Source organism: Chenopodium quinoa, unplaced genomic scaffold (assembly GCF_001683475.1).
Source record: "Chenopodium quinoa cultivar QQ74 unplaced genomic scaffold, ASM168347v1, whole genome shotgun sequence".
Taxonomy (NCBI): Eukaryota; Viridiplantae; Streptophyta; class Magnoliopsida; order Caryophyllales; family Amaranthaceae; genus Chenopodium; species Chenopodium quinoa.
This window is the reverse complement of record NW_018743791.1, coordinates 982,456-995,887: the sequence shown is the minus strand read 5'-3', so window position 1 is coordinate 995,887 and position 13,432 is coordinate 982,456. Positions and strand designations below refer to the sequence as shown.

General features: G+C 31.4%; 2 protein-coding genes across 2 annotated transcripts; both read left to right on the top strand.

The window, feature by feature from the left end:
* The first annotated feature begins 5,578 nt into the window (after nt 1-5,578).
* On the top strand, nt 5,579-8,284 carry LOC110685049 (CASP-like protein XL3). Its single transcript, XM_021861510.1, has 3 exons — nt 5,579-5,926; nt 6,182-6,326; nt 7,602-8,284. Exons 1-3 carry the CDS (start codon nt 5,757-5,759, stop codon nt 7,881-7,883), a joined length of 597 nt encoding a protein of 198 aa, XP_021717202.1. The 5' UTR covers nt 5,579-5,756; the 3' UTR covers nt 7,884-8,284.
* Nucleotides 8,285-10,154: 1,870 nt separating this feature from the next.
* Nucleotides 10,155-13,236, top strand: LOC110685048 (peptide methionine sulfoxide reductase B5-like). Its single transcript, XM_021861509.1, has 3 exons — nt 10,155-10,545; nt 12,515-12,671; nt 12,782-13,236. The coding sequence occupies exons 1-3, from the start codon at nt 10,193-10,195 to the stop codon at nt 12,944-12,946; spliced, it is 675 nt and encodes a 224-aa protein (XP_021717201.1). The 5' UTR covers nt 10,155-10,192; the 3' UTR covers nt 12,947-13,236.
* Nucleotides 13,237-13,432: the final 196 nt, after the last annotated feature.

Sequence of the window (13,432 nt, the reverse complement as noted above, 5' to 3'; positions counted from 1 at the left end):
CATAAGTTATTAATTAATTTCGTGTTTTACCTATTGCGGATATACTGTTATATTTAACTCAACATCAAAATCTACAGTTAATTTGTGCATAAATGATCTAGTCCAACAAAAGGAAATGAACAAACTACTAGCTAAGTTCTGCTTCTTCAAGCAACAAGTTATTACTAAATAAGTATTCTGCCCCTAATTTGGCAGCAGATGATTGCGGCACCTAAAAAAACCCTGCTCGTCTAAAAATGTCTGCCCAAAATCAAACAAAATCGGAAAAAAATATAACTTGAAAATACAATCATAGTGATCTAAAAACAACCCAAAACCGATTTGTACCGTACCCAAATTTATCAATCATGTAAGGAATTAACTGATTGATTTCAATGTTATAGTGCAAGGATAAAACATTAAAATTGTTACCCTTAATTGAATAATGTCTGCTTGATTTTAATTGAAGTATTTGAATAAGAACAAGACAAACAATTACCAGTACATTGTACAAACATATTATTAAATGAAATGGAAGTTGTGAACTTTGTAATTAATGAGCTGTCTTTTTCCAACCCAATGCTTGAAAAGGATTAATGCCTTGATCGTGTAAACTTGTAAGTTGTCAACAAATTTTTGCCACAATTGTTAGGATGTTAGCTTCGAATTATCAAATTTCACAAAACCTTCCAAGTGTTCTATAGATCATCCATATAAAATCCGCTTATAATAACAACACAACGTAATTTTTTAAGGACGGGGTTAGTTACATGAATCAAGAATCTGTCTCTTGTGGTCTTTTATGATGACCCCTCTTCTTCCATTTTTGCAAATTAAACCCTTTTTTTCAAATCGTTTTAATTCCTTCAATCTAAGTCATGCATTATCGGTGAGCTTGCCCTAGTTTCTCTTAGTAATAAAATTTAAAATTGTTTATCACATGGCATTTTCGTAAATAAATCAATAACTTAATCACATTAATTAAAAAAAATGTTGATTTATTTATGAAAATGTCATATGATAAACAATTTTTGTTTATTACTAAGAGAAACTTGTATTTTCTGATAAGTGGCCTCCCTCGACTTAATGAAATTAAATTTCCCTTATCTTCTACCTTCTTATTAATTATTAATTATTATTTTTTTTGGTGAAATCATTAATTATTAATTAAAATCATGTTATTCATGCTCTTCAATTCTTTTTAAATGTCATGTTGGATTCGCTTACACATACTATTATATTAATAGGTGTAATCGTGGAGACACTTTTTTTAAGACCAAAACACTTGAAAATTTAATTTTATTTGACATTTGAACACTTGCAATTGTCTAACACGGTACTCACTCACATTACTCCGTTGTAGAAAAAATTGGTATGTGATTAGCACAATTGTTAAAGGCAAAACAACAAATGAATTGAATATGAATATGTATATATAAAAAAAGAAGAAATTATTAGGGTTTAATTACTTGTTAAACTTTCTAATCTTTGAATATGGCTAATTTAAGCATTGAATTGAATATGATGGTGGTTGAGTTGTAGGAATAATAGAAAATACACACTAGAAAGGGAATGCAGAAAGAGAAAGGGAAAGAGACTGAAATTGAAATGCAATTAAAACAATCCAAGGCCAAATCAAGCAGCTATCAATTCAAAGAAATTGTTCTTTTAATTTCACTCTCACTATCTTAAGCCCTACAATCATACATCATAAAGGTTTTCTAGGCAAATATCCAATGGTCTTTAAACAACTAATAATTATTTTTTTGTTGCGAATGAGTTATAAAGGCAATATAAACTATAAATGAGGAAGGAGAGATTTGATCTAATAACCATATTTTTATCGGCCTATATTTTAATAGATAAGTCAATACATCGTTAATGGCCTACATTTTAAATGTTGATTTGTAATTTAATTATTTTATATTATAATGTTTTGATAAATCTAAAAGAATTGCTATTTTTTTATTTGGTATGTGATTTATTTATTATTATTTTTTGTTTTGAATAGTGTTATGTGATTGTTCAATTAATATTTTTTTTTTTCATATCCCTCTTTTTAGAGATTTTTTGTGTTGCAAGATTAATATCAAGATGAAGGTCGGATTTCAATATCATAAATTAAATTAGTTGTATGTAGCTAATGTAGGGTTATATTGTCGCAATTTGAGATATCGAGTCGTTGATTATCAAACCGTTGATGGTTGGAGCATAATTACATCAATTATTTATATAGGAAAATACTATTAGATTTGATAAATATTTTGATGCTTTAAATTGTCTTTTTTCATAATTAATTTATTATTGTAGATGTTGTATGCCTTTTGTGATTGACCACAATAGTCACATTTATCCTTAAAAAAGCATTGCAAGCCATGGTTCCAACATAAAAACAATATTACTTTTTAAAATAATAATGCATATATATAAAGATTAATATCAAGACGAAGGTCGGATTTCAATATCATAAATTAAATTAGTTGTATGTAGCTAATGTAGGGTTATATTGTCGTGAGAGATATCAAGTCGTTGATTATCAAATCGTTGATGGTTGGAGCATAATTACATCAATTATTTATATATATAAAAAAAACTTCTATTAGATTTGATGAATATTTATTTTGGTGCTTTAAGTTGTCTTTTCCATGATTAGTTTACTATTGTAGATGTTATATGCCTTTTTTTAAATTAAACACAATATTCACATTTCTCGTTAAAAAGCAAAGAAATTCGATGGTTCCAACATAATAACAATTAACAACATTACTTTTTTAAAAAATAATGCATGTATAAACTATAATTAGCATGCATATATAGGTTACCTAGCTTAGCTTATGGTAAGCCACATTAAATTTAAATGCACGGTTTTAAAATAAAAATTGAATTATAGACTTTTAGCAACACGTACTAAAAGAAAATAACTTTTTCATTTTTCCTAACTAATTTCTAATTAAATATGAATATGCAATTCCCAAAAGTGCATAATTTTCATTTTTAATTAAGAAATTTCAATTAAATTATATTATTAACAAGTGTTAATAACTTGTTAATAGCTAAATAGCATGATATGGGTAGAATACTCAAATTTTAAAATTTTATATTTCAAAGCTATGTTAAATAGTGTAGCTTAAAAAGGAAAAAAAATGACATCATCCTTCCATTTTGGAGGGAAAAAATTAAATAAAAAAGTGACACGTAAGCAATGATGACATCAGCGGTTGTTATTTTAGTATATATATAGATAGATAGATATAGATTGATTAGTGGTATAAGTTTGATTATTGACCCAATTCAAATTGAGTTAGAAAAGTAGACTTTTAAATCTTTACAATGATATATTACTTGTCTTAATCCAAGTTTGGAATCAATAATTATAATAAAAACAAAAAAACGCAAAATAATTAGAAAATTCTAGGGGAGAATGCCTAGGATTTTCGAATCTCCTATGAAATTTCAAAAATTATAGGCATTTCTCCCCTTGATTGAATTTTGAAAAGATTAGGTGTTTGGCCTCCATCCAAATTTTTTTCTTAAAAAAACACGACTTAAAACTCCGGTGATGAGTTCGATGACCTTACTCTCGGTCGGTAGTGGTCGATGGTAGTTTGTTGGGAGGTTTAGAATGTTAGATTGAGTTAGAGGGAAGTAAAACATGGAATACACGTGAGGATATGTTTATCCATTCATATTTAAATATGGATGTTACCTGATAAATGAGGGCATCGTTTAACAATCGTACCCGTTTTTTTGTATGCAATTTATATATTATTATGTTTTTTGTTTTGAATAGTGTGATTTAATTATTTTATTGCTCAATAAATATTTTTTTTTTGTATCCCTCTTTTAGAGATTTTTATTTTGTGTTGGATGATTGAAGATTAATATCAAGATGAAGATCGGATTCCAATATCATAAATATTATATTAGTTGTATGTAGCTAATGTAGGGTTATATTGTCGCAATGAGAGATGTCAAGTCGTGATTATCAAATCGTTGATGGTTGGAGCAAATTACATCAATTATTTATATAGGAAAATACTACTGTATTAGATTTTTATGAATATTTTGATGCTTTAAATTGTCTTTTTCCATGATTAATTTATGATTGTATATATTGTATGCCTTTTGTAATTGACCACAATGGTCACATTTCTCATTAAAAAGCAAAGCAAGCCATGGTTCCAACATAATAACAATAACATTACTTTTTTAAATAATAATGCATATACGTGTACATAAATTATAATTATAGCATGCATATGGTATAATAGATTAATAGGTTACCTTATATTGGTAAACCACGTCAAATATAAGTCTTTTGGCATTTTAGTGATTATTGGTCAGTGGTATAAATTTGAATACAATCTTTAAATACTTTGACCAATTAAATCAGTTTTTATTATCGACTACATAACTCTATTGTGTGTCGGTATATAGTAAAGGATCAAGGGCTACAGAATATGGGAACGTGAGGAAATGTACATGGCCAGCCTAACATAGGTATGGGCTAAGGTGCAATTTGGGCACTTGAATAATTTTTCATATTTTTATAAAATAAAAAAATTCTAGCTATACTATATGGTTGGAAGGGCATATATACTTAATTTATGTCATCGAAAATTTGGGTGATCTATTTACATCAAACTTGATTATAAGATGTGACGTATTGCTTCCAACTAAGCGGATTTTAATGCTACTACTACTCTTACTACGTGTTTTTTTTTGACTCGATCAACTTCTATTTTTCCACTTAAAGTTACATATCAAAATTACCGGCATCATAAGATAATCATGTACCATTTTCAAATTTAATTCAATTGGTCCAGCGACGTTTTATTTGGTAGAGATGTGATATCGTACATGTGTACTAGCTACACGCAATATAAACTAGTTCAACTTGGATATCATCTAACTTAATTATAACGAATGATTAAATTTAGTACACGTTTGTTTATCAAACAAATAACGTGAAATAGAAAGAAAGCTAGCTAAAACAAGTCTATTTAGCTAATTTAATTTTTTGTAAACTTATATGGCGATTTAATTAATCAAGGAAAAAGACAATTTATTGTAAACACATGATTAAATTTAATAATGACATTTAGTACAGTATATGGCGATTTGATAATGCCCACTCTTTTTTTTTTTTTTTTTTTTTTTGAAATATAATACTGTATAGTATATGCTCAAATTTTGAGAAGTGGCTTCTGTCACAGCGTCACTTTGTATAATTGTATGAAAGAATTAATTTTTTTTTAGATGACCTATGTAATTGTTATCCATAAAAAATTCAACATTTCATAGAAAGTTTCACCTACCTAGAGATTTAAATATACAATATCTTTATCTTATAAATTTTTTATATTTTGGCCGCCTGATCAACTTCTCATAATTTCATTTTCGTAAGTGTCAACTTCCCATATATATCCACGTCTAATTTAACAAACGGACGTTAAATAATTCGATTATACGAGTACCAAAGTGGGGGATTGCCGATTGTAGAGATCATGGTGTGCAGTGGTACGACATTAATAGTACATAATAACATAAATGCATCGATGAATATATTAATCGTGGACCGTTTGCAGCCTCAACTATCACACTTATACTCTAGCTAACTTGGCTACTTGCCCTAGCCCCTTAAATATAAAACCTTATAAATTCAACTATTCAATTCATAATCAACAATAACAAAAAAAAAGGGTCACTTTCTTATATTTCTCTCGAAAAATTATTCTACTAGTAGAGTGATTGAGTTTATGTTTTAAAAAAAAAACATGGAGTTCATACAAATCAATCGAATGATGAAAGTTGAAGCAATTTTGAGATTATTTGCTTTGTCAACACTTTTAATGGCTGCCATAATTATGATTACAGACGTCCAAACCAAGGTATACTTTGGTGTGTTAAAAATGAAAGTCAGCTACAAATTGACTGTTATTTTAAAGTAAGTTTTCGTTGTTTAAACCTTTTTTCAATTGTCCTCTTCAATATCGTACCATAAGTTATTATTATAAGATGTCTGTAGACTCTGTACATGTTTTTCGAGATAGGACTTACTGTCAGAGTTTGAGACTCGCAACTTTGGGATATTATTTGTGAGATATAAAATATTTCAAAGTTGCGAGTAATTTGGACCGGAGATAGTATATATTGTTGTGACCGTACATTGTTTGAATGATGGAATTTTTTGATATGTTAGAGTATCGTTGTACACTTATTTCATTGGCGCCGGGTACAATTTACTTCAACTAGTTCGATGCTTGGCCTTCACTGATAATAATGCGGGAGATAAACTAAGCTTGTCCAACCATGTCCTAAAATGGTCTTATTTCTTGCTTGATCAGGTATGTTGCAATAACTTTTATTATTTACACAAATTCTTATGATTCATATTTTTACTTTGTTAAAGAAGATTACTTTTAGTTTATTAAGCTACTTCGTTCTTATGAATAATATGATAATATATTATGATATTGAATAATATGATCATATATTATGATATTAAATGTATCTTATTCGAAGTATTATGTGTTTTGTTATCGGCTAGCTTGTGCGCAGATTTTATTTGCATAACTAGTATATTGATTATCTTTTCATGTTTTTATTTCATCAGCTTTCAAGTAATCATGTTTTTTTAAAGCAAATTATAAGTATATTTTCTCAGCTTTAGCCACCAATAATATCTAATTTTCCAAATTTCGCTTGATTATAAAATGACCAAAAAAAAAAATACTAAACAAAATAATACTCTATAATAAAATAAATAATCATGGGTTACATTAAAATACGACCTTACTTGAACAGGATCTGTTCTATAGGATCGTACCTCTGTATCCTTGAGTTCTAAGGGTTACATTCAAATATAATACATTATGTAGTATATTTTTTTTAATGGAAACTATTTTTAGAATTCATCAAGATTGTTTGAAAACTGTTCCAATAAAGCCATTAACTATAGATTATGTAGGATATATCCTTTGAATTTGTTTTTTTTTAAAAAAAAAAAAAGTATTTCATTCATATTTCATGGCTGGTATAACCTTAAAAGGCCAAGGCCGAAAATTCTTGCTCAATTGGAGTTAATTTCTTTTCTAGTGACTACGATTAGTGACGACTGAGACACCCTTCACAACGACTATTGACGACTGAGACACCCTTCATAACGACTAGTGACCGAGACACCCTTCACACATCCAAAAAAAAAAAAAAAAAAAAAAAGGAAAAAAAAGAGTTATCTCCTAAAATAAAATAAAATTGTGGGGCACACACTTACCTAAAAATAGACATAAGCTTGTAAAGATGTAAGTAAATTAAATAAGGGTTAAGATTATGGTTTGAGCCCTTTAATTTTGTCAATCACCCTTTGAGTATACACAATGATGAATTCAATGTATTACATCCAAATAATATAAAGTGCTCCAACTCATATAATATAATTACATTTAACATAACATAGCTAATAATAAATGTAACAACCGTATTATTATACTATTCTCATTAAAAGTTTGAAGTAGTTTATCTAACCTAAGCTAGTTTCAACTAATTAAACACGTTCGATAATTATATTTTAACTAATCACATTTGATACTAATTTAATTTTCTTTCTTATCGTTGTGAAGGTGGTAGCGTACGTTGTTTTTGCTATAATGTGTGCCTCGACCCAAATAGCATTCCTCGCGCTATTTGGGTCCCATGATCTTGAATGGATGAAACTATGTAGCAAATATGTAAGGTTTTGCGTTCAAATTGGTGGATCCATAGCTTGTGGTGGTGTTGCATCGATCTTACTAGCTGCTATTTCGGGCATTTCAACCTTCAATTTGTTTAGATGGTATTCTCCAAACTTCTTGTGCTTAAAGCCTAAGAAGATTGGTATAGTAGCGCCGCCTTCTACTCGCTAATAAGCTAGCTACATACATGAATTATGTTGTTGGTATAAAGACATAATTCGATGTACAATAATTTATGTATACCTACAATATATAAATACATATGTATACGATGTATTGGTTTAGATATATGAGTACTATTAGTTTATAGACGTGATGTGACAATTTTCTCCACAAAAGAAGTGTACATAGAGTTAATATTGTACTACGTTACTACCTTGATGCCTTGTGTTCGGACCGGAAGGAATGGGGTGGTTGGTTACTACAGTATTAATTACTAAGGATGTACATGATTTTATTCTTAGCTTGTTTATCGTGTTGTTAAAACTTAAAAGCTCGATAATTTTATTCTCCTTTTGACTTTCTTGTAAATATTCTGTAAATATTCCTCATTTATATCATTATTATATGCCTATCTAGCTAGTACTCACTCTTTACTAATAATTTTAAATTAATCAATTTTTTAAAATGTGAATAAAAAAATATGAGACAATTTTAATGTGTATAATAGGAAGCGTGTCTGATTTCTTGCAGTATTTAAGCAATGCCAACTAACATCAATATTAAAAAAGATGCTTTGATCCAACCACTAATTTATGTCTATAGTTAGTTGTTTGATTTCTAACTGGTTACAACTTTCATCACTAATGTATCACAAAAACAACTCATGAACGATATAATCGGTTGTAAATTTCATTTGCTTAGATCATTTGGTTTTAAATGAACAAAATTTGTAATAGTTAGAAACATAAATTTTAATTTTGCATATTATTAATTGAATGGGTAAAAAATAATGTTTGTTTGGAAAGTGAAAAACTTTACCTTGGTTGAATTTATGGAATTAATGTTGTTGTTGGGTCATATAGAAGCTTTATTTGGTTGTTTATAGTTCGTAGTTTAAAAAGTAACACAAGAAGAAGAGCTTAATTTTTTTTTTTTTGGGAAAGAAGAGCTTAATTATATAAATAGAAAGTAAACAAGCGTATTAAAAAAAGGATTATATTATATTTAGGGATGGCAATGGGGCGGATCGGATGCGGATGATGGTACCTCCATACCCAATTACCCATATCCGCCTAAAAATCTTTTACCCATCTCCACCCCACCACCCGTGGCGGGTACAATATCCACATCCATACCCGCCCCACCGGGTACAAGATATGATTCATCCCCGCCCCATCACCCCACTTGGATATTCATACTGACCTCATACCCGCCGCAGAATCGTCCCAAACAACCCTTTGCCATGATGCTTTATTGTATCATATTAATGACGATTATATCAAATTAGGTTAAGAAAATTAGAACTTTCACTATTCAAGCTTATTGGGTCTTAGGGGGTATCAAGTTTCATAAATTCTCAACTCTTCTAAAAGAAATATGGTGCGGGTATAAGGTGGGTACGGGGCGGAGTGAATATGGGGCGGGTCTACTTTAAAATCCATACCCGCCCCATCACCCATGACGGGTACACATTTTATACCCATCCCCGCCCCATCAACTGCCAAACCTCCCTCCATCCCCGCCCACTTGGGTGGGGATGGGGAGGGTCTCCCATTTAACCCGACCCACTGTCATCCCTAATTATATCTAGACTTATATAGTCATAGTATTATATACAAGTAAATTGCTTTGAACAATTAGTTTGTAAAAGGATATTGATATAGGTACACGAGAGTCAGGGATGTTTTTTTTAAGGTAAGATGAAGAACTTTATTGAATTGACACCTTTCACAGCTTGAGAGTAGAGGGGGGAGGTAAGAAAATCGCCTTATTCCTAAGCATTTTGTAGTTAGTGGGGCTCGAAACTTGTGACCTCAAAGTTACAAGGTGAGTTTTCCACCAACTCCACCAAATTTTGCTTGGGGCCTATTCTCATTGACTGAACCCAACTGAATTGAATTGAACTGAACTCAGCTGAACTGAAATGAATATTTTATAAGAGAAGGAAATTAGGAACTGAACTGAACTGAACTAAACTGAACTGAATTTCAACGTATGAGAACATGCCCTTGGTGTATTCAATGCTTTATGCTTAAGTGCAATCTCAAGGGATACATAGCTTCCATATTTTGAATTGGATTAGATTTCTCGAAGGGTCCAACAAAATTGTGTTGTACGGAATAGTGGATAGCAAAATGGCCTCAAATGTATTTAGCATGGATGTTGGTACAAATTCAATGCAATGATGTGAGGTTATAGCCCAACCCAAAGATCTTGGAAACCTCATTACTATAGTAGTACAAAATATGGAAAAGTATAAATTTTTAATATTTATTATCCCATAAAATAATTATCTTAGTTTGGAAAAGTCTAAGAAAATGGGGTTGAATATTATCAGAACAACCTCACATTTCTCTTCTTCATCCATAACAACCGCCACCACTAAAATACTGAATCCCAAATTTCCATCTAAAAATTATTCTTCTTACCTTAATTACCCCACTAATTATTCTATACCCATTTGCTTAAATACATCAAAGTTTAGATCTTTGGTATCAAAACCTAAATATCACGCCATTTTTTCAACTGGGTTTTCTGGGAATTTGCAACAAAAAAGCTTGAGGTTTTTAACAATGGCGGCAGCTCCTGGTTCAGTTCAAAAACCAGAGGAGGAATGGCGTGCTATTCTCTCTCCTGAGCGGTTTCGTATTCTCAGGCAGAAAGGAACTGAGTATGCTATTCTCCCTCTTATTTTTCGTTCTTATTCTATTTTTATATTCTTTTTTATTTCGTTATTTTGTTATTAATTGTTTATAATTAATGTATTAGCATTTAGGTGATGAATTATACCAAGAAATATGGGTATTGAATTATTAAGAATTTGAATATTGTCACTTTTAGGCAAAGATCATGCTGACTTTTATGAGAATTGGTTGAAATGGTTGAAGAAGTCATAATTAGTTGTAATTAATGATGACTTATGAGTGAAATTACGACGGAATTTGTGTTGTTGGTGCCTTTTGTAATTTTATTCACTTTTTATGTTATGGATTAAATGACTTGAACCTGATTGAGTGATTGCAAATATTGAATAAACCAAATGGATCTTTCTCGAAGTTTAGAGTAATGAATTGGTCACGTTCAAATTGGAGTAGTGAATTTGATTAAGCTGGAAAACCCTTCAGTCAGTTCAGTGTGAGGGGTGAAAGAAGCATTGGTAGTAGTGGATTGTAAGTTGTAACAACTCTTTGAGCTTGGTGTGATTAGGCGGTCCTGACCTTGGCAATGTGCTCCTCCTATACACTTAACCAATGTGACTATGTGAGCGTGCCAGGGTGGTAACTAGTTCATGCCGTGCCTATGAAGCTTGTCTTTAGTTCAAATTGCAAAGCTTATCTTTGTGCTTCTAGGCCCTGCACTGCTAACTGCCCATGCATTCGAGTCCAAGTTCTATTGCTAGAATGCTAAGATGCCGATCACTCATAAGCCATAAGTATACCAATGTGACAGTAGTTGCAAGAGATGATCCTCCATACGCCTATTTGCCACAGATGTGTATGTGCCCTTTTTACCCCTTGGGTATAAGTTACAAGACAGCATCTACAGTACGTAGCCTAAAAATTAAGAACGTGTTCACACCATCACCTGTGAGTACCCATACTCGCTGTATCTGTGAGTACCCATCACCTGTGACTCTGTGAGTACCCATCACCTGTGACTCTGTGAGTACCCATACTCTTTTTACTATTTGGGATGATTTGTCACATTTTTGGTGTGTGAAACAAATCCAACCAAAGAGTCCATCCTGGAATTAATAGACATACAATGGCACAATGTTATTGCTGATACTAGATATGGCCCTCAAATAAGTTTCTGTCTTTCAATAATTTTCCATTTAATGCCCTTCCAGAAAAATTCAAATTAATGAAAATGAGTTTCGATCCTCAAATCAGCCATGTTTGAGACCAATATGTATCTTTGTGGAACTTTGCAAGTTTATGCCCTAAATTGGTATGTTGATATAAAATATGGATGTGAAAGAGAATCTATGTCAGTGTGGTTAGTTGTAGAAATATGAAATGCTCTATTCTGCTGTCTGCTTCAGAATTGTCATGGTCCTTTGTAGACTGTTGTATTTACTCTCTCCCCATCTTGTTTTGGTCATATTTTCTTGAAATTCATGCTAGTCCAAGATTTCTATGTATATTTTATATTAAAAGAAGCTACAAGCTTCTGTTAGAAATTCTAAGCAGATGTTCTGGGTATAATTGAGCTAATCGGACAGAATACTAAAACTGATTATAGCGTTTGAGGTCATCCTTGGGAATTCGTTTCAAAAGCAAATCAGAACATACCTGTCAGTCAGGTCTACCTTTAACACACTTAGTCATGATGCACCACCTGACATAACAAAATTAACTCCAAAGTCCAAGTATGTCCTGCTAAAGTTAAGTTCCCCAAGGTTTTTTTGTTCCCTGTTCAGGCAGCATAGTTGGATTGTTCTAATAGAAGAGGTTGAGTTATCTCCTGTACAATCTTGAACTGAAGATATAATTAAAAAACAATTTTAACTTATCTTCCAGACTTCTAGCTCTTATGCTGACCAATTCTGTTGCATAATTTCAAAAAAAAAAAAAAAAAAAACTCTTACATACCATGTTATTTGTTTAGCATCTTTATTATGGTCGTCTTTGCTGCAGACTCCCAGGAACAGGAGAATACAACAAATTTAATGAGGAAGGAATCTACAAGTGTGCAGGATGTGAAACTCCTCTATACAGATCAACAACCAAATTCGACTCTGGTTGTGGTTGGCCAGCTTTCTATGAGGGACTTCCTGGAGCCATAAATCGTACTGTAAGTATCTTCACCATGGATTAGTTGTTTGCAACCACAACATGAGAATTGCAAATCTTTCCAACTTGTATTTAAAAGCCATGAGTTGAAATATTTGTCATGATTTGCAGCCTGATCTCGATGGTAGGAGGGTTGAGATTACTTGTGCAGCATGTGGTGGACATCTTGGTCATGTCTTTAAAGGTGAAAGATTCCCGACTCCCACAGATGAGCGCCACTGTGTCAACAGCGTCTCTTTGAAGTTTGCTCCAGCAAATTCTGATTCTTCTGTGTGAGAGATTGTTAGTACTGCTGATTATATAAGCTCTGATATCTGGTGTTTAGGAAATGTAGTTTCTGGAGTCCTTAAATAAAGTCTTGAACAATTATACTCTTTCCTTGTTCTGCTATGATTTCATCATGTTTCTTTGTGTTGAGAAAGCTGGCTGACACTGTATATTGTGATTTCTCAACTTCACCTGACTGGTTAATGTCCTTAATTTGAGTATTAAGTGAGCGTTCTTAAATCATGGGAATGACAACGAATTTATATGATGTATTAAAATTCTCATGCCATTATCTTTGATACCGTGGATCCATTCCCCATTACCTCATTTCTTCATAAATTTTCATTACCATATATAGGTGGGTGAGTCGTGAGTGGTTATGTAAATCTATGAAGAAAACCCCATGTTTGGGATGGAGTTTCATTACCATGATGATGAATGTAGATTTTCATTACAAATTTAGTGATTACACATGAATTCATTATTATTCCCGAT